At 42.7% G+C, this 22,391-nt stretch overlaps 1 protein-coding gene across 1 annotated transcript in view; it reads left to right on the forward strand.

Moving 5' to 3' along the window:
• Positions 1 to 15,630, forward strand: part of LOC124000385 (protein ELFN1-like) — a 100,990-nt gene extending 85,360 nt beyond the window's left edge. Inside the window, exon 3 of the mRNA XM_046306705.1 lies at positions 10,715 to 15,630. Coding sequence (XP_046162661.1) covers positions 11,098 to 13,506 — 2,409 coding nt within the window. The 5' untranslated portion in view covers positions 10,715 to 11,097 and the 3' untranslated portion in view covers positions 13,507 to 15,630. The remainder of the gene's footprint in view (positions 1 to 10,714) is intronic.
• The last annotated feature ends 6,761 nt before the right edge of the window (positions 15,631 to 22,391 follow it).

The following is a 22,391-nucleotide window of genomic DNA, read 5'->3' on the forward strand; positions in this document are numbered from 1 at the left end:
AGCATACTTGAACTTTAGGCACTGATTTTACCTCACAGACAGCCCCTATATACAAGGTATGACAGTAATCCATGTTTGGTTTTATTTCCCTGATACCATTTCTGAATGCTAAACTTTATTAGCATTATTCGCGCAATCCCCCGAAAGTATCGACATTGATTGTGAAGCTTAACAAAGTCACATAGATTACTTGAATACAATGTGTGAAAAATGCTAATATCAGTACCATGACTTGAATGGGATTTGTGCCACAAATGCTAAATCGTTGGAAAGAGTGCCAGGGAAACTAAACCAAAGCATGGGTTGCTGCCAAACCTTGTCCAAAGACTGCTTACAGCGTAAGGATACAAATATATCATTTTGGGTGAACTATCCATGTAAGACTGTACAGTAGATCCCAGTTTAGTCTGCCATGTCTTGAGTCAGCAGCAGAAGACGTGTCGGCATACATCCTCCTGCCCACCGGCAGCTGGTGGGCGCAAAAGGCCAGAGACGTGAGTGCTGAGTTGATGGTCTGGAAAATTGCAATAAAACCTGCAGGTATTATCCCAAGTTGTATCTTACTCTTACACAGACAGAATTAAATTAAACTGTAAGTGTTGGTTGTGCTCTCCCTGTTCTTATGACATATACAGGCTGTCTGCAACCTAATTGTTTTCTTATTGGATTTGTTCTACTGTTGTTGGTTAAGACAATTCTGACAATACCTCAATTGGTTTGTCGGTTTGTAATAGGCCTTAGTATAATTGAATTGTCTACAAGTTTACTCAATACAGGTCTGTGGCATAATGCACAATTATTGTTGGGACAAATCCATAACCTTTTAGTTTGTTTATGTTGCAAATCAATGAATGTTGTTGAAGGAAGGTTTTGTATATTAGATCTACAGTTTCAGACGATTATATTTTCATTGTACCAACTGAGCAAACTGTCCGAAGTGCTTTCATACCGCAGTTCCCAATAACTCCACTTTGGATATGGCTTTAGCTCTAAAAGCTCTATCCATTAAGGCTACTGTTTCCATCAGTGCACACTGTAATTCCAAGCCATTCTCCATGGCTTATCATATTTTTTAAAGGGCCATCCGGAATGGAGTTTGTGCTTTGTAATGAGATTTCTTGCTCCCTGGAAAGGTGAGAATCGTACTAGGTCATCAGCCTGTTGAAGGACTCGATCCACTGAAGAACAATTGAGTGTGGTATTGGGAATTTACAAGAGATGCCAGAGCAGTAAGTCATTTCAAGTTTTATAAAGCATCACACTGTCAGGAATACCAAATAGCCTGTTGTAGAATAGAACATTTGTGTCATTCTAATTCTGGAGGTCTGGACTTACATAGTTGGCCTCAACCCTTGGCCCTCAAAGCTCTTAATTAGCCCAATTATTCACTATTTAAGCAAATGTTCTATCTTCAAAATGACCAAATACACTACACTTAAGCTAGATTTATGACGGAGGTGGATGTATGAAATGCTAATATATGTGGCTAATTGGCTATTTAGAGTAATTAGCTGGGGGAGATGGAAACAGGCATGCAAAAGGGCGAGCACAGTTTCACCCTCATTTGGGTGGGCAAGTGGAGCTGTTTTCAGCAACTTAAAAAGTGCTCTCCCAGCAGATATGCATTTGAAATAGATTCCGCACAAATGGTCAACATTTACATATATTAGAGTTCATCCTGACGAAAGGATAACTGTTGCTCTTTAGGATTCCCCCAGTGGGGAAGAGTTGTGTAATGCTGCATTTACACAGGCAGCGCAATTCTGATCTTGTTCCACTAATTGGTCTTTTGACCAATCAGATCAGCTCATTGCCAACAATTGGGCAAAAGATCAGCATTGGGCTGCCTGTGTAAACACAGCCTTACTTCCTTCTACCAGCACTTCATACAGATGCAAGATCTTAATTTGATCCTCCAGTTGCAGGAGAACGAAAATGTCAAACTTGTAGTGTATTTGAGGATTAAAAAGACTTCTGAAGATTGTAATTGCCACTTAGAAATTTCAGACTTGTTTTTCCCTTACGAAAAATGTATCAACCCCTACAAAAATATAGATGAATTATAATACACATAATAATCCACATTTTCTGTTACTGCAGTATTATGTTCCTGCTGTAGAAAACTGACTCAAATGAAGATCCTACATCTTTATGCATTGGTTGACCTTTTTCCCTTGCTGCTGTCCATCGTGCTGAAGTTGTTGGCTGGTTTGTAGTGCACTGTCCATACATAGTGCAAGCGTGTCATTCCACCACAACCACCATCCCCCAACACCACCACAGGATATACCGTATGTGACAACACTGAAAAGCAATCTAGCAAAACATTAAGAAAACTGGTATAGTTCTTGCTACACCTCCTTTTCTGCCTCTGCTGTAGAAGGTCATGATGTCTGTAGAATGTCTGAAGAGCATGTTCAGTGCACAAACTGTGGAAATTGTGTGCATCTCCACATACAGTACTTTATCATTACGTATTTCCTTTGTTCGTTTTCGTCACGTTTTTGATCACTGCGGTGACATACATTCGCCTCCATTGAGATAAATACCATTGTGAAAGCATTTCCTGACTGAATTTATGAGGCGATTCCATTTGTCATGGGGTAAGAAAAGGACTGTGTCTGAAAAACAATTCAATGCACAGAGCTGCGGCACAATACCCCTCACTTATCAGGGAAGTACAGTTAGATAAAAACTCATTAGTGTGCAGTGCCTTGCAGCTGTCTGTGCAAGTCCCTTCTTCTGAAGAGGCCTGGCATGTCCACAAAGTATGCCATTGATGCCACAAAGGAAGCAAGTACATTTTCAAACAAACAGGATTGGGGGCTAGAGAGAACATTCCATTCAATTCCAGGCAATATTCCGTTTAGTAATTAATGCATGACTTTAATACCATTGGATATAGCTGAAGCATGCATCCACCTCCTCCCTTTCTCTCCAAAGCAATTCAGTACCTCAGTAAGCACAATGTTTTCCTTCCCCAAGAGAAGCAGTTCTATTTCAGCTCAATTGATTCTCCACTTCTGGTCGCCCATCTTTACCTTTTTCATTCGTTCCCAGCAAGAAGCGTATGCATTTTCAATGACATGAAATAAAGGGCAGTCATTGGGAGGAACCAGGGGATTGGGGCAACTTCACCATCCGACAGAGAAAGACGGAGCAAGATATAAAGACGGACCGCAGAGACGAGGGGTGTGCTGAGGGTGGGGGGGGGTGGGGGGGGGGCAAGGCCTTGGACACAGACATGAGAGGGAGATAACATGACTATATATAGCAGGACAGATATGACCAGATTAATCTGAGAATCCAGTCTCGCTGTGTCCTTCTGACCAATACAGTCTGTCTAATACAATTTGCAAATGTGTTTTCCTCTGGGAGAGACAGAGACCGAGAGAGAGAGAGAAAGAGATATACAGAGAGAGAGAGAGACAGTGAGAGACAGAGAGAGAGAGAGACAGAGAGACAGTGAGAGACAGAGACAGTGAGAGAGAGAGAAAGAGTGAGATATCAAATTCAAGTTTATTTGTCACGTGCGCTGAATACAACAGGTGTAGACCTTACAGTGAAATGCTTACTTACAGGCTCTAACCAATAGTGCAAAAAAGGTATTAGGTGTCTGAGAGCCGTTAGATAGGATACAGTCTGACAGCTTTACATACAGTATACCTCATTGGGAGACAGTTGCACTAGTTACTGTATCTGTTTCATCCACAAGGCTTATGGGAGAATCTGTCATGTCTTTGCCTTGAAGCCCTGGCTCGCCGCTGCGGAGGAGAGACCGCCAGAGGCTCCACATATGAGAGCAGAAGCCTGTCTCGCAATCACAGACTTGAATTCAGTGCATTGAAACACTCCCTTCAAGGTAACATGAGCTCTCAGCTCCCGAAGCACCCTCGTCTGCCCCCTCCTATGAAACAGTATTACTAGTTGGCCTCACAGTTACGCTGTGTTATGTCAGTTGTCAAATGGTAAACATTGGGTCTATGTATTGCCCTAATATGATTATTGTAGGCACTTTGAAGGCACACAACTTACAACGAAGATCAAATAGCATCTACACTTTGAGTTAAACATCCTTTGAAATAAGCATCTTTCCTCAACGCTGACTGCTTATGGAGAATACAGGAGCCCTCTCAAATAAAATCCACCAATAATATATTCAATGCAAAAAGTTTAGCTATGTAAGTGTATGAAAGTGCCCTGAGCAAGCAAAACAGTGGGAATTTACAAAAACTGAATGTACGACCATTGAATCAGGGCTTCATTAGTTATTCACAGGGGATGACAAGAAAATCCATCATTACCCTGTATGCAGCAGGGCCCCAATGGGAACAAGTAGACTGGGGAATGGCTGCCTGGGCTGCCTGGGATCCACTGGGAGAGGAGCTTGGCTCTGATGCCCTGGGTGTTCTGGCCTACTTCCCTCAGGGCTACACTACCATTGGACCATAGAGATTGCTGCCAATGGAGATTGCTGCCAATGGGGAAAGAGTCTAGGGCTGCAAATAGACCTATAGGCTCTTCTGAGGACGAACATGTCATGCTGCCCTAACTGCCTGAAGCTCATTTGCAGTATGTGACACGTTTTACAAGCATTTCGCTACACCAGCAATAACATCTGCTAAACACGTGTATGTTACAAATAAAAGCATTTGATTTTATTTAGGTGAAACTAATGCATTCATTTCCCGCCATCTCCAAGCTGTTTCATCTACGAGGCTTATGGGAGATTCTGTCATGTCTTTGCCAGTTAGCACTGTAGGATAAGCATATAGGCACCAGGGTGGCATTAAAGCACTCGGAGACACTAAACCTGAATGTATGATGAGAGGTTTGTTTATGCAAAAGGTAGTTGACTAAATCACTAACATGCATATGCAACAGCGGGTGACTCTAACGAGGCGAACTAGCAGGGTTGTAATTTATGCTGTGGACCACAGCAGCGGTGGTGGAATTGATGCGGAGCCCACTGGAGTGAGTCACAGCGGACAAACAAACCCCTCTATGCATTATTAATGAGAGGAAGTCTTTTCAGGTTTAACTTCAACTTCCATTTAACACCTAAAGGGATCCTGCAACAACACCATGCTAAGAGAGAGCTGAGGACGGGTCAGAACGGCTCTCAGACACTGCTAGTCGGTATTTACGATATTGGTCAGAGAATGAGGGGACAATGATAGGAGACAATTTTCTCTTTAAAAGTTTTGCCTCGCCAGATATTTCCCAAAGCCATACTTCTCATATTCATTTCATGGAACATTTGGTTTGGGTTTCCAAACAGGAACCTTCTTTCTTTCCGAGGCTTTAGAAAGTGATTACATTTGAATGCCCTTTGGTAAATACACTTTTGTGGTAGGTGGTTTTGTAGTGGTAGCCTTTGGCATTTCCTTGCAGAGCGTTCCGCACAGTGCATGGAGATGCACAATGTACTTCCTTGTTCTATGTCTAGGTTAGCAGGTGACAGAGTGACTCCACCCACTTTACCATGCCCATGATATAGTGGGAAATAGGTATACTAAACTAAATGTCAGATGCCATCCATGTACTCAAAAAAAGGCCGTCTTAATGTGTTTTTGATTCAAATTTGGGCCACATGCATTTTTCAGCCAACGGGCACAGTCCTCTTCAGTTCGAACAGAAACCTCCAGTTTCAACGGACAGACATTAAAAGAGTGCTCCACATAAAGTGTGGCCGTCAGTGGTGCCTGGTGGGGGGAGCTATAGGAGGACGGGCTCATTGTAATGCCTGGAATTGAATCAATGGAACGGTTCCCACGTTTAATGTGTTTGATACAGTTCCACTACTTTATATAGAGAGCCTCGCTACTGTTATTTTTCACTGTCTTTTTACTGTTGTTTTTATTTCTTTACCTATCTATTGTTCACTTAATACCTATTTTTTACTTAAAAATCGCACTGTTGGTTAGGGCCTGTAAGTAAGCATTTCACTGTAAGGTCTACACCTGCTATATTCGGCGCATGCGACAAATAAACTTTGATTTGATTTGATCTATTCCATTCCAGTCTTTACAATGAGCCCATCCTCCTATAGCTCCTCCTACCAGCCTCCTCTGGTGACCATGTCATACAGCAGTGGAGCTCAATGATGTGAGTGAGGCCTTATATCATGGCCATGATCTCGCCATCACGGTTGACAACTCCATTGTGTCCTCCTCCCAGAGCGCTAAGAACCTTGGCGTGATCCTGGACAACAAACTGTCGTTCTCAACTAACATCAAGGCGGTGGCCCGTTCCTGTAGGTTCATGCTCTACAACATCCGCAGAGTACGACCCTGCCTCACACAGGAAGCGGCGCAGGTCCTAATCCAGGCACTTGTCATCTCCCGTCTGGATTACTGCAACTCGCTGTTGGCTGGGCTCCCTGCCTGTGCCATTAAACCCCTACAACTCATCCAGAACGCCGCAGCCCGTCTAGTGTTCAACCTTCCCAAGTTCTCTCACGTCACCCCGCTCCTCCGCTCTCTCCACTGGCTTCCAGTTGAAGCTCGCATCCGCTACAAGACCATGGTGCTTGCCTACGGAGCTGTGAGGGGAACGGCACCTCAGTACCTCCAGGCTCTGATCAGGCCCTACACCCAAATAAGGGCACTGCGTTCATCCACCTCTGGCCTGCTCGCCTCCCTACCACTGAGGAAGTACAGTTCCCGCTCAGCTCAGTCAAAACTGTTCGCTGCTCTGGCTCCCCAATGGTGGAACAAACTCCCTCACGACGCCAGGACAGCGGAGTCAATCACCACCTTCCGGAGACACCTGAAACCCCACCTCTTTAAGGAATACCTAGGATAGGATAAAGTAATCCTTCTCACCCCCCCCCCCCTTAAAATATTTAGATGCACTATTGTAAAGTGGTTGTTCCACTGGATGTCATAAGGTGAATGCACCAATTTGTAAGTCGCTCTGGATAAGAGCGTCTGCTAAATGACTTAAATGTAAATGTAAATGTTATAGAAACCTTAATTGAACCCTGTAAGAAATGATATGAAGCCTTATAGAAACCTGTCAAACCCAACCATCCACCTAACATTTTATGTTGAGCAGCTCACAGCATATTACTGCCTAAAGACATCCCCAAGCTCAATGAAAACTAAGTCAATTATTGTAACACTGCTTCAAAGTCCCCCACAAAACACATACCCAAAATGGAGGATCTTTATTATGTGTGGGGACAGACTGTGTATGGGAATGGTGAGGGTGCAGAAATATGAGAAGGGGAGACAACCCAGTTTGCTACTGTGCTGTATTCGTGTGCTTCCTAATTTAGTATTCAAATGTATCGGGTTTACGATTCACACATAACACAGGCACGAGGAGACAAGGCTGGGCTTTAGATTTATGTGTAATCTCTCCCTCAGGGCTCATACAAATCCAAGCAAAAACAAACAGTCCCTCAGTAGGTTACTTCAGCACTGCTCCCTCCGATCCAATGGTACACATTTACTGTCAGAACTCATCCATAGCCACAGTATGCTTTCCCCCCCACACAAGGCAGCGCTACGAAGGGCTCCACTCTTTTGTTTTAGTTCGGCTTAAACATCTCAATTGAAATGGGAAAATGCATATTACTTGTAGAAGTAGCTTGACTTGGTTACAGCAGTGATTTGAATGAAAGGTGCTAAGCATATAATGAATCATTGCACGGATATAACAAATGTTCTTTTCAAGGTAGAGCATATTGAGAAGATGAAAACACTGGAAGGTTTCCACTGACTGATGACTGTGTCAGTAACACATAGTGATTAATCTTAGCCTCAACAACCCTGTTTCTGTCCCAATCAGCAATTGTGTGCAAACATGCTGACCAGTGTAGTCCTGAATAGGTTTATGTTGAACAATGGACATACTTCCTCTATTATCAGTGATTCCCATTAGAATCAAGCCAGCATCATGTACACTGTGTGGTAAGAGGATACTAAACAATGGAAATTGTATTCAAATTGTCCTTTAGTTTATAGAATGTGGACAGTTTTGTTTTTGAATATGAACAGTTCAGTATTGTGCCCTAGAGATCAGGGTATGGCTGTTAGTTATTTTGACTTCCTGAAAACATATGCTCACTTCCTCATTTATGATAGCAATGCTAGATGGCAACACAACATTTGTTTAGGCCTAATTGGAGCATGGTGGGCAGACCACACAAAAGGTCAACAGACTGCTGGAATGACCTTAGGTCCACGGTTCCAATTTGAGGTGTATTCCCTCTGCAATAAACTGTCACAATGATCCTGTTGTAGCAACATGATTGTCCCCTTTATGTAAAGGCCTATGTCCTCTACCACCTAGGGACACCTTTCTTCTCACCCTCTGTGGCCTCCCACAAGGCAACCCATCCACTGGCCTGTGTCAGCAGATGCATCAGAGGGCTAAGAGAGGCCAGTGATGAGGGCGCACACCACATACCTCTGGGTTTAAAGTATTCAACTGCTGTCCTCTATGATTAACCTATCCATCACTTGAGTTTCCCGCCCATTTTCATGGTCAATCACTCCCACACCATTCACAACGAATTAATGGCTGTAATAACACATTCACCGGATCTAGAAGAGTTTAATATTTGATGTTACTTAAGGGAAGTCCACAAGTGCCATTTCTCGAACAGTGACTTGCATTTCTAATATATTGTATTAGATTGGATTCAAATTTGATTTGCTTTCTTTAAAAAGAAAGGGCCGTTATCTACAGCAGGAATCCTTCCAGGTCTTAATATGAATCATATGTATAACATGAAAAATAAATTACTTCTCCTCATTAACATAATTTTCATAATTGAAACATCTCTCAATTGTCTTTGTTAAATTATGAATATACACAAATCCCTCTCTGTCTTTGCAGGTTGGAGGTTGGTTATCTTCTTGATTCTCATTGTTCTTAGAAATATTCAAGTGTGACAGCAGTAAGCATGGCAGACGAGGTACCGGGTGTTGTTCTGTACAGCAGCCTACACATCTCTGTGAGGTCTAAACAAATATCTCCCTCTGAGATGTTTGGGCTGCTTTAAGTGGACCGGAGAAGAGAACCTGTAATTCATCGCTCTGAGCCGAGACCCCTGCCATGGTGGTGAGCGTTTCTTCTGTGGCTGTGTTTGCCGTCATATTGAATTTTAACAATGAAAAATGAATAACTGACAGAGTCCAATCTGATTTGAAAGCTAGTTAAGTGGCTCAGGTTTGGATAAAAAGCAATACTAGGTGCCACTGACAATGAAGTATACTGTAGCCCTTGGGTCAGCAAGATGTATTGACTACACATTAGTGAATGCAGATGAAAGGTTTCCCCTTTCACTCAGAAATGTCTGGCATGCAGTAAATCCTTTTCATTCCTCCATAGGCATTTTGCAGCCTCAGTTCTTATTATCAAAAAGGAGAACAAATGCTTTTATGTTTGGCATGCAGTCATAACATATAAATCAATATCGTAATTGGCACGTGCAGTAGCCTATATCCCATATTTAACATTTTAAAAAATCTGCACAAAACAAATCCGTTAAGAAATGGAAAAAGCATCATGGTTTAGTATGGTGGGAATATCAAAGTTCTAAAGTAGTTCTTTGAATGGAACTAGTGTATGCAATTCATAGTCCAAACACAAGACTATTGTTCCAGGAAGACGTGAAGTGTCTCCGTGTTTCTCGCTGGCCACTGCTGCTGATTATGACCACGGCTGTGCTGGTCGACCGTGGTGCAAGTTAATGCCTAAGACTATTACGAGAATGACTCATATACTTAAACATTTGGCTTTCCTTCCTCTCGGCACCTCCCATGCTGAGGTCACCTGCTGTTTATGACTAATAATTCATTAATACCTCTCCATAAAACCAGGATCTATAGGCTACACACCCAGCTCCAAGGTTTTCTCCTGCAGCTATCAACTTTGTTCGGAAACCTTGGGCTGTTGACCAAATTGATTGGGTCCAATTATGTAACCAGACCCAATGGAACACTGCAATTTCCCGGGGGAGCTATCTGACAGGGTCAAATTGACAATGAACAGTTTGCTATTTTTGGTTCACGGTTTGTACCCTCAGTAGTTACCATAGGATGTTTAAGAGACACATTGCACTGAAAGCCATTAAGTTCTATTTCTGTTGTCAAATTAAAACATATTTAAGGTTCTTGAGAAGACATTTCCGTATGGTGCAGAGTAATTCATGAATTGAATGCTGCATCTAAACATTTGTTGGACTCGTGTTTGACAGTCCACAGGTTAATGGTGTGAAAATAGGGACCCTGCTTTCCCCAACCTGTTAAGTCGTAATTGGCCAAAGGTTTCCGTTAATAGCAATATGCCACAGGGAATGCAAAGCACCTCTGAAATGGTGTACAAAATAATTGGATGGCAATGAAAGAGGAAGCATACACATTAATCCTATTTTGCCTTTAAAATGATATTTGCTATTTTTACTTAACGTGTAAAACAAAAATGTGTCTTGATTATTTGGATCCATTTGTGCAGTATACGTGACAGATGATTATAAAATACAGATTGGGTGACATGTTATTTGACTGCTACAAATGGTCTATAGAGTAGAAATATCATTCTACTTGTGCAGCATGGCATGTGTTCTGAATATTTCTGGCCCAAAAATATATACTTTTTAAATGTAGTGGTGTAAATGTGGTTATATTCAAATTGCAAACCTCACATTCAAGAGGTTATTGATTCACCTAACGTGTGCCTGCTTCTCGTTTCTTCACAGGGAGTTCCTCTGAGCCCATGACCCAGCAAGAAAGACAGAGGAAGAAACAATAGGATGAGACCGATCAACGATGTTATCCCTGGGGAAATAAGCACAAGACAATCTAAGGTGGTGAAATACTGAATCTCAGCAAACCATCTCTAAAACGTCACTCCAGGTTAAAGCCATTGGATGGATGCTGGTCTAAATGCACATGCCCAACGTCTTTTTGTAAATGGCTGGAACATTGGGACCGAATTATCCTTCCCTGGACAGAAGGCCAATATATTGATTGTCCTCGCTGAGGAGAACACTTGAAAGTCCAGCTAGATTACAAAGAGTTCAGTTCAGCATCTTTAGAAACCACAGTGGTGTTTCCGTCTTAGAGCTTTTGGGCCCTGCCCATGACATCAAGAGGAGCACCAATGGCCTGTGGTGGAGCTATGGTAATGAGTGCCTTTTTCTGGTCTGTGGCCATAGTATATTTGACCCATATAGGCAGAGTCAATGGGGACTGCTGGCTCATTGAAGGCGAGAAGGGTTTTGTGTGGCTGGCCATCTGCAGCCAAAACCAGCCTCCATACGAGGCAATCCCCACGCATATCAACAGCACCATTGTGGACCTTCGGCTCAATGAAAACAAGATCAAAAGTGTCCATTTCTCTGCCCTCAGCCGCTTCGCCAACCTGACCTACCTAAACCTGACCAAGAATGAGATCAACTACATAGATGATGGGGCCTTTTCTGCCCAGTTCAACTTACAGGTCCTTCAGTTAGGCTTCAACAAACTCCGTAACCTTACTGAGGGCATCCTCAGGGGTTTGGGCAAGCTGCAGTACCTCTACCTCCAGGCCAATCTGATTGAGACTGTGACACCCAATGCCTTTTTGGAGTGCTATAGCCTGGAAAACATCGACCTCTCCATGAACCGTATCCAGCAGCTAGATGGGTCCACGTTTACCAGCCTGACTAAACTGACTACCTGTGAGCTGTATACCAACCCTTTCAACTGTTCCTGTGAACTACTTGGCTTTGTGAAGTGGCTCTCTGCATTCCCCAACAGGACAAATGAACGGATGGTCTGTGACTCCCCATCAGGTGTCTCTGGCTACAGTCTGCTCAGCCAGAACCCTAACATCCCAACTTTTCGGAATGCCCTCCATATGCTCTCCACTGTGTGTACAGACGACTATGTGACGCCGTACATACCTGTGCCTCCTGAGACCACCACACTCCCACCAGACTACACTCCCTGTGGGCTGGAGGACTGTCCCTCCGGAACTGAGCCAGATGAGAGTATGAGTATCAACCCAACAGTGATTCATGTGGATGTAAAACCCAGTATGAAGCTGAAGCAAGTCTCTAAAACAAGCGCCACCATCACTGTTCAGATCCCCCATCCCTTCAAGAAGATGTACAGCCTGGTTCTCTACAATAACAGTTTTTTCACTGATATTCAAAACCTCAAAATTCAGAATGAGGACATTGAACTTAAAAACCTGAAACCCCATACCGAATACACGTACTGTGTCGCTTCTATAAAGAATAATCTTAGATTCAATCATACTTGTCTGGCAGTCTCCACAGGACCCTGGAATGGGAAAGAGAGATCACAAAACCATGCAACAGCTACCCACTACATTATGACCATCCTAGGTTGTCTCTTTAGTATGGTGATTGTCCTAGGGGTGGTCTACTATTGCTTGCGTAAAAAACGTCAGCAAGATGAAAAGCACAAAAAGGCAGGCAGCCTGAAGAAAAGTATAATTGAACTCAAATATGGACAAGAGCTCGAAGGGGGAACCATTTCTAGAATGTCACAGAAGCAAATGATGGCTGGGGAGAGTATGTCCCGCATGCCATACCTACCATCTGGTAGTGAAATGGAGCAGTACAAACTGCAGGAGATAAGAGATGATATGCCTAAAATGGCCAAGGGAAGTTACATAGAGGTGCGAGGAACCGGGGACCACCATGAACGCAGAGAGTGTGAGATGTCCATGCCTGGGATGTCCATGCCTGGGAACAGCCAAGGGTCAGTGGCCGAGATTTCAACCATTGCAAAAGAGGTGGATAAGGTCAATCAGATCATTAACAACTGTATCGATGCTCTGAAATCAGAATCCACATCTTTTCAAGGGGTGAAATCAGGAGCTGTGTCCACCCAGGACCCCCAGCTGGTCCTGATATCAGAGCAGCCGCAGAGCAAGTCTGGCTTCCTGTCCCCAGTGTATAAGGACAGCTACCACCACTCGTTACAGAGGCACCACACCTCGGATGTCCCGCCAAAGCGGCCCAGCACTGCCACTGGAGGTCCAATGCGGAGCCCAAGGCCTTACCGCTCAGAGTCCAAGTACATAGAGAAGACCTCGCCAACGGGTGAGACCATCCTCACTGTAACGCCTGCCGCTGCCATCCTTAGGGCAGAGGCGGAGAAGATCAGGCAGTACAATGAGCACCGGCATTCCTATCCCGACAGCCACCAGCTGCAGATCGAGGAGCTGGAAGGGCCCGGAAGCCATAAGCCCTCCATCCTTGAGCCCCTAACTCGGCCACGTCCCAGAGACATGGCGTACTCTCCGCTCTCACCTCAGTACCATAACCTCAGCTACTCCTCCAGTCCTGAGTACTACTGCAAACCACATCACACTATCTGGGAGCGCTTCAAACTCCGTGGCAAACGGCACAAAGACGAGGACGAGTACATGGCTGCAGGGCATGCGCTACGTAAAAAAGTGCAGTTTGCCAAGGATGAAGACCTGCATGACATTTTAGACTACTGGAAAGGGGTATCTGCTCAACAAAAATCTTAATCTCTCCAAGTATTTTCTACTGGACCACAACTTTCAGAAATGACACAGAAACCTTATATGTGAAACTCACTATTGATTGGATGGATACGTCCATATTGCGATCAACTACTTAAACGTATATATAGCAACATATTTTGACTGTGAGTAAAATAGGAAAAGAACCTTGGAAATGACCATCTTGGAAATGACCATCTTAAATTTGTCACATTATGTATGGAATTTATGGGAATAAACTGTAATCTAACATTTCAAGAAGAAAACATATTGCAAATTAAGAATATACATATTATATGTTGCAATGGATTATAGGTATTTGGGTATCGCATGGCCAAGTCCTGTGACAGTGGATTTGCTGTTGTGTACTTTGAGAAAATTACTGTAACAAATATTGAAAAACATGTCTACTGAAACCTCAATATTTTTCTTGAAGGACTACTGAACAATCATACGAAAAAAAAAAAATTCTCCCCACATATATTTAATTCTACAATGGAACTACAATTGAACTATGTACTGATACAGTTTCTATATCTGCAATGTTCACTGTTAATAAGATTTTAAAAATTATGTTTGATTCAGGTTTAGCCCATGGATTTCAAAGACAGCTACTTTATTTGTTTTCTAATGATTTCCTTGTCCTAACTGATAAACGTTACACTGGTCAGATAATTGGCATTATATTACCCAGACCACTTAACTTTCCCTTCCCCTATTTACAGCACTATCACATAATACATTTTAGAGGCCACTAAACAAACTGCACAATATTAAAAGGCTGGAGTTTTCTAAATGTAATATCCTACATAAAACAGTTCATTGTATTATTCTGATGCTGATGGTCTGTCTTAGACATCGCCATGGTGAGCCATTAGTCATATCTTTAGAACCAAAGTAGAAAAAGCTGAAGAGTTTACATTTTCTTTCTGCATGGTCTAAGAAAGTGTTTCCCAACTCCGGTCCTCAAGTACCCCCAACAACACACATTTTAGTTGTAGCCCAGCACAAAAACCCCTGATTCAACTTGTCAAGGGCTTGACGATTAGTTGATAAGTAGAATCAGGTGTGGTTGTCTGGGGCTACAACAAAAAGATGTACAGTTGGGGGTTGGGAAACACAGGTCTTAGATATGTGTGAATATAGTAAATCAGGTTCCATATACATTTCATTTGAATTTGTTCTACTGTGTTTCAAAGAGCCAAAACATTTTAAGAGTTACTATTGTTGAAAGTGTAATTGACCGTTCACCTTTATATTACCAATATTTTCCACCGAAGGCAACTTTAGTTTCCCACCTGTTGTTTATGCAGAATGCTGAGAATGCAGTTCACATTCTCTCCTGGCATATCTGTCCTATAGCCCGATGGATGAATGTACAATATAGATGATGACATCTGTATGTGGCAGCTTTTTCATTTGATTTCAGAGATTTTTTAAATGTGCTATTTACAACCATAATCTCCAGTTTCCGTTGTCTCTACTTGGTTTATCAATTCATATATTTCCCATAACTTATCATATTTTATATTTGTCTGCAATTCTCAGCCAACAAAGTATAAAACAGCAAAGTTGTTGGTTTCACTGAAGGCTCTTGTTGAAGGATATTTTCCTATATTGTGTGGCTGTTATGACACTTTTGTAAATTAGACGTCACCAATCAGAGGTATATCGACAAGCCTGGGTTAACTATGAAATAATATCCCATGAATGCCTGAACTAAAATTCTACCGCTGGATTTGTACATTATCTATACACTATTTTTGAGTGGATACAAGAGGTAACTTGGCTGTCTGAGTTCTTATTTCAACCGCCTTAAACTTCTGGGATATGTGTGCGACTGTCATTTTCTTCATTTTTCTTTCAGTGTTGATATTGTTGACGAGTCCTTATTTGATGTAATTTTTCTAAATGCATTTCAATAGATTCCAAGAGCTGTCAGATTTATAGATAAATTAGCAAGTAAGCTACATGTTTTATATTGCATATTGTAGCACTTCTGTGGCTCGTAAAAGTTAGAATTGTTGGGAAACTGGTGGAAACAAACAAGAGCACAATAAAGTGTTTTTATTTCCTTTCTTAATACTATGTTACCCGCTTTCAGACAAAGTACTGTGAAATAAAGGGAAGGGTGCACCCATCAGTATCTTCATGATGTTCTTTTCTTGTTTTTGAAATCTGAATCAAGAGATATGAATCCTGAATGTATAGAATCCTGATTGTATGAGAAAACGTATTCGTATCACACACATCGTTATCATGTTTTTACGATAGTTCGGTAGAACCACTAACCTATGAAATGTTCAGAAAATGTTGTAGTCCAAGAATTTCATCAACTTGCACCATTCTTCGTGTATAGCTAAATATTCCAATGTCGGCTACCCTGTAATACAACACCTTTTCCATCGGAGTATTGGCAGCGTTTCCAATGCTCTGCTGAACCTATCCAAGCAAGTGCTTATGAAGAAGTGACTACATGCATTTATCTTGGGAGCTGAAGATATTTAATATGTTCACAAAATGCTGAGGGCTCGATTCCATACGCAGCGCTGAAGACCTACGCTGAAGTGCGATATACATTTAATTTAATGTTCCTTCGTTCATGGAGACTGCATTCACGGTAAACGCTACATGTCGTCTCAATCGGAAATGACCCTTTACATTTCAATCGCACTACAGCGCTTATCTTCAGCCGCGTGGATTGAATCGAGCCCTAGGACTGCCTCTCCTTTGAAAAACAAACATACATTTGTCTTGTCCCCAATGGTTGTCAGATATCTTCACCTTAAAAGTGCCAACTGTGGAACACTGAACTTCAAAACCTGAAACCCCATACTGACTGCACATACTGTGTCGCTTCTATAAGCAATGCTCTTAGAGTCAATCACGCTTGTCGGATAATCTACACAGGACCGTGGAATGGGTAAGGAAACCAATACGCTTCCAAAACATTCAAAGCAAAAGCAGGTTGGCATTTATTGTCATGAATCTTGCCCTGAAGAAAGAACTGAGCAATTTTCCGCTATATGGGCAAGCTGCTAAGTCAAAATTGCCTATGTCATAAAAATTCCTGAAAACAAAATATAAGGGTTAGCAGTGTGGTTAAGGTTAGGGTAAGGTTTAAAATCCGATTTTATGACTTTGTCTCTGTGCCAGCTAGTGACCACTTTGCAGAGCTGCCTCCTGGGCAAGATTCATGACAATAAATGCCAATCTGCAAAGCAAAATCTAAAGCATGGATTGCTGTTATACTTTGTCCATAGACTGCTTACAGGGAAAAGAAACCAATATGTAATTTCTCATTTGGGTGAACTCTCCCTTTAAGTGTATTTGGCTTCGAAAGTGATATTTTAATTGACCTTTTGAGGTTATGCCAATATTTCAGCAAAAGTGAAGGTATAGTATTCAGCCCATCAAAAACAAGCAGGGAACACAGTTATTGCTTTTCTTGAAAAATCACTTTAATATCACAAAATGTAAGGGTCACCTAATACATATATGTATTATATTCGTTTGTAGGTTCAAACAGCACTTCTATTTGAAATGTGCGAGGAATGATGGGAACTAACACATGTATTTGTTATGAAAATGTATCTTCATATCTCAGATAAGATTTCAGCTTCTGAAAGTGACTGGAAAGCGTCCAATAGATAAGGAGTCAGGAGATTGTTGGCCATTGTGGTACCATTTGAAAAAAGCTACTTCCCTTTCTCTCAGACATGACGTAACTGTCTCCAGAGAATCTCAGGTGTTATCAGATTACAGAGCATTCTGAAAATATTCAGACCCCTTGACTTTTTTCACATTTTGTTACGTTACAGCCTTATTCTAAAAATGGATTAAATAAATAAAGTATTCAGTCCCTTTGCTATGAGACTCGAAAGTGTACATCCTGATTCCATTGATCATCCTTGAGATGTTTCTACAACTTGATTGCAGTCCACCTGTTGTAAATTCAATTGATTGGATATGATTTGGAAAGGCACACATTTGTCTACAGTGCCTCCGGAAAGTATTCAGACCCCTTGACTTTTTCCACATTTTGTTACATTACAGCCTTATTCTAAAATTGATTAAATAAATGTTTTTCCTCAGCAATCTATAGACAATACACCACCAAACAGCTTCTTATAATAAAAAAAAAGTATTACTGAGTTACTGAGTAAAATAGCTCCACAATGAAATAGGGTGCAGGCCAGGCAGCAGGCTATTAGCCAGCCTGCCAGCATAGTGGAGTCTGCCACTAGCATAGTTAGTGTAGTCAGCTTAGCTATCACCATTGAGACCGTGTCTGTGCCTCGACCTGGGTTGGGCAAAACTAAACATGGCGGTGTTCGCCTTAGCAATCTCACTAGGATAAAGACCACCTCCATTCCTGTCATTACTGAAAGAGATCATGATACCTCACATCTCAAAATAGGGCTACTTAATGTTAGATCCCTTACTTCAAAGGCAATTATAGTCAATGAACTAATCACTGATCATAATCTTGATGTGATTGGCCTGACTGAAACATGGCTTAAGCCTGATGAATTTACTGTGTTAAATGAGGCCTCACCTCCTGGCTACACTAGTGACCATATCCCCGTGCATCCCGCAAAGGCGGAGGTGTTGCTAACATTTACGATAGCAAATTTCAATTTACAAAAAAAGAAAATGACGTTTTCGTCTTTTGAGCTTCTAGTCATGAAATCTATGCAGCCTACTCAATCACTTTTTATAGCTACTGTTTACAGGCCTCCTGGGCCATATACAGCGTTTCTCACTGAGTTCCCTGAATTCCTATCAGACCTTGTAGTCATTGCAGATAATATTCTAATCTTTGGTGACTTTAATATTCACATGGAAAAGTCCACAGACCCACTCCAAAAAGGCTTTTGGAGCCATCATCGACTCAGTGGGTTTTGTCCAACATGTCTCTGGACCCACTCACTCTCACAGTCATACGCTGGACCTAGTTTTGTCCCATGGAATAAATGTTGTGGATCTTAATGTTTTTCCTCATAATCCTGGACTATCAGACCACCATTTTATTACGTTTGCAATTGCAACAAATAATCTGCTCAGACCCCAACCAAGGAACATCAAAAGTCGTGCTATAAATTCACAGACAACACAAAGATTCCTTGATGCCCTTCCAGACTCCCTCTGCCTACCCAAGGACGCCAGAGGACAAAAATCCGTTAACCACCTAACTGAGGATCTCAATTTAACCTTGCGCAATACCCTAGATGCAGTTGCACCCCTAAAAACTAAAAAAATGTCTCATAAGAAACTAGCTCCATGGTACACAGAAAATACCCGAGCTCTGAAGCAAGCTTCCAGAAAATTGGAACGGAAATGGCGCCACACCAAACTGGAAGTCTTCCGACTAGCTTGGAAGGATGGTACCGTGCAGTACCGAAGAGCCCTTACTGCTGCTCGATCGTCCTATTTTTCTAACTTAATTGAGGAAAATAAGAACAATCCGAAATTCCTTTTTGATACTGTGGCAAAGCTAACTAAAAAGCAGCATTCCCCAAGAGAGGATGACTTGCACTTTAGCAGTGATAAATTCATGAACTTCTTTGAGGAAAAGATTATGATTATTAGAAAGCAAATTACGGACTCCTCTTTAAACCTGCGTATTCCTCCAAACCTCAGTTGTCCTGAGTCTGCACAACTCTGCCAGGACCTAGGATCAAGAGAGACGCTCAAGTGTTTTAGTACTATATCTCTTGACACAATGATGAAAATAATCATGGCCTCTAAACCTTCAAGCTGTATACTGGACCCTATTCCAACTAAACTACTGAAAGAGCTGCTTCCTGTGCTTGGCCCTCCTATGTTGAACATAATAAACGGCTCTCTATCCACTGGATGTGTACCAAACTCACTAAAAGTGGCAGTAATAAAGCCTCTCTTGAAAAAGCCAAACCTTGACCCAGAAAATATAAAAAACTATCGGCCTATATCAAATCTTCCATTCCTCTCAAAGATTTTAGAGAAGGCTGTTGCGCAGCAACTCACTGCCTTCCTGAAGACAAACAATGTATACGAAATGCTTCAGTCTGGTTTTAGACCCCATCATAGCACTGAGACGGCACTTGTGAAGGTGGTAAATGACATTTTGATGGCATCGGACCGAGGCTCTGCATCTGTCCTCGTGCTCCTAGACCTTAGTGCTGCTTTTGATACCATCGATCACCACATTCTTTGGAGAGATTGGAAACCCAAATTGGTCTACACGGACATGTTCTGGCCTGGTTTAGGTCTTATCTGTCGGAAAGATATCAGTTTGTCTCTGTGAATGGTTTGTCCTCTGACAAATCAACTGTACATTTCGGTGTTCCTCAAGGTTCTGTTTTAGGACCACTATTGTTTTCACTATATATTTTACCTCTTGGGGATGTTATTCGAAAACATAATGTAAACTTTCACTGCTATGCGGATGACACACAGCTGTACATTTCAATGAAACACGGTGAAGCACCAAAATTGCCCTCGCTAGAAGCATGTGTTTCAGACATAAGGAAGTGGATGGCTGCAAACTTTCTACTATTAAACTCGGACAAAACAGAGATGCTTGTTCTAGGTCCCAAGAAACAAAGAGATCTTCTGTTGAATCTGACAATTAATCTTAATGGTTGTACAGTCGTCTCAAATAAAACTGTGAAGGACCTCGGCGTTACTCTGACCCTGATCTCTTTTGAAGAACATATCAAGACCATTTCGAGGACAGCTTTTTTCCATCTACGTAACATTGCAAAAATCAGAAACTTTCTGTCCAAAAATGATGCAGAAAAATTAATCCATGCTTTTGTCACTTCTAGGTTAGACTACTGCAATGCTCTATTTTCCGGCTACCCGGATAAAGCACTAAATAAACTTCAGTTAGTGCTAAATACGGCTGCTAGAATCCTGACTAGAACCAAAAAATTTGATCATATTACTCCAGTGCTAGCCTCTCTACACTGGCTTCCTGTCAAAGCAAGGGCTGATTTCAAGGTTTTACTGCTAACCTACAAAGCATTACATGGGCTTGCTCCTACCTACCTCTCTGATTTGGTCCTGCCGTACATACCTATACGTACGCTACGGTCACAAGACGCAGGCCTCCTAATTGTCCCTAGAATTTCTAAGCAAACAGCTGGAGGCAGGGCTTTCTCCTATAGAGCTCCATTTTTATGGAACGGTCTGCCTACCCATGTCAGAGACGCAAACTCGGTCTCAACCTTTAAGTCTTTACTGAAGACTCATCTCTTCAGTGGGTCATATGATTGAGTGTAGTCTGGCCCAGGAGTGGGAAGGTGAACGGAAAGGCTCTGGAGCAACGAACCGCCCTTGCTGTCTCTGCCTGGCCGGTTCCCCTTTTCCACTGGGATTCTCTGCCTCTAACCCTGTTACGGGGCTGAGTCACTGGCTTGCTGGGGCTCTCTCGTGCCGTCCCTGGGGGGGGTGCGTCACCTGGGTGGGTTGATTCACTGTTGTGGTCGGCCTGTCTGGGTTTCCCCCCTTTGGGTTGTACCGTGTCGGAGATCTTTGTGGGCTATACTCGGCCTTGTCTCAGGATGGTAAGTTGGTGGTTGTAGATTTCCCTCTAGTGGTGTGGGGGCTGTGCTTTGGCAAAGTGGGTGGGGTTATATCCTTCCTGTTTGGCCCTGTCCGGGGGTGTCCTCGGATGGGGCCACAGTGTCTCCTGACCCCTCCTGTCTCAGCCTCCAGTATTTATGCTGCAGTAGTTTATGTGTCGGGGGGCTAGGGTCAGTTTGTTTATCTGGAGTACTTCTCCTGTCCTATTCGGTGTCCTGTGTAAATCTAAGTGTGCGTTCTCTAATTCTCTCCTTCTCTCCTTCTTTCTCTCTCTCGGAGGACCTGAGCCCTAGAACCATGCCCCAGGACTACCTGACATGATGACTCCTTGCTGTCCCCAGTCCACCTGGCCATGCTGCTGCTCCAGTTTCAACTGGCCTGGGCCCTAGGACCATGTCCCAGGACTACCTGACATGAGGACTCCTTGCTGTCCCCAGTCCACCTGGCCATGCTCCTGCTCCAGTTTCAACTGTTCTGCCTTACTATTATTCAACCATGCTGGTCATTTATGAACATTTGAACATCTTGGCCACGTTCTGTTATAATCTCCACCCGGCACAGCCAGAAGAGGACTGGCCACCCCACATATGCTCTCTCTAATTCTCTCTTTCTTTCTCTCTCTCGGAGGACCTGAGCCCTAGGACCGTGCCCCAGGACTACCTGACATGATGGCTCCTTGCTGTCCCCAGTCCACCTGACTGTGCTGCTGCTCCAGTTTCAACTGTTCTGCCTTATTATTATTTGACCATGCTGGTCATTTATGAACATTTGAACATCTTGGTCATTTTCTGTTATAATCTCTACCCGGCACAGCCAGAAGAGGACTGGCCACCCCACATAGCCCGGTTCCTCTCTAGGTTTCTTCCTAGGTTTTGGCCTTTCTAGGGAGTTTTTCCTAGCCACCGTGCTTTTACACCTGCATTGTTTGCTGTTTGGGGTTTTAGGCTGGGTTTCTGTACAGCACTTTGAGATATCAGCTGATGTACGAAGGGCTATATAAATAAATTTGATTTGATTTGATTTGATTTAAAAGGCAGATGGCAGCCCGCTTAGATTTTTCCAAAAGGCACCTACAAACCCTCAGACCATGAGAAGCAATATTCTCTGGTCTGATGAAAACAATGTCGAACTCTTTGGCCTGAATGCCAAGTGTCACGTCTGGCGGAAACCTGGCACTATCCCTACGATGAAGCATGGTGGTGGCAGCCTCATGCTGTGGGGATGTTTTTCAGCGGCAGGGACTGGGAGACTAGTCAGAATCGAGGCAAAGATGAACGGAGTAAAGTACAGGGAGATCCTTGATGAAAACCTTCTCCAGA

Source organism: Oncorhynchus gorbuscha, linkage group LG16 (assembly GCF_021184085.1).
Source record: "Oncorhynchus gorbuscha isolate QuinsamMale2020 ecotype Even-year linkage group LG16, OgorEven_v1.0, whole genome shotgun sequence".
Taxonomy (NCBI): Eukaryota; Metazoa; Chordata; class Actinopteri; order Salmoniformes; family Salmonidae; genus Oncorhynchus; species Oncorhynchus gorbuscha.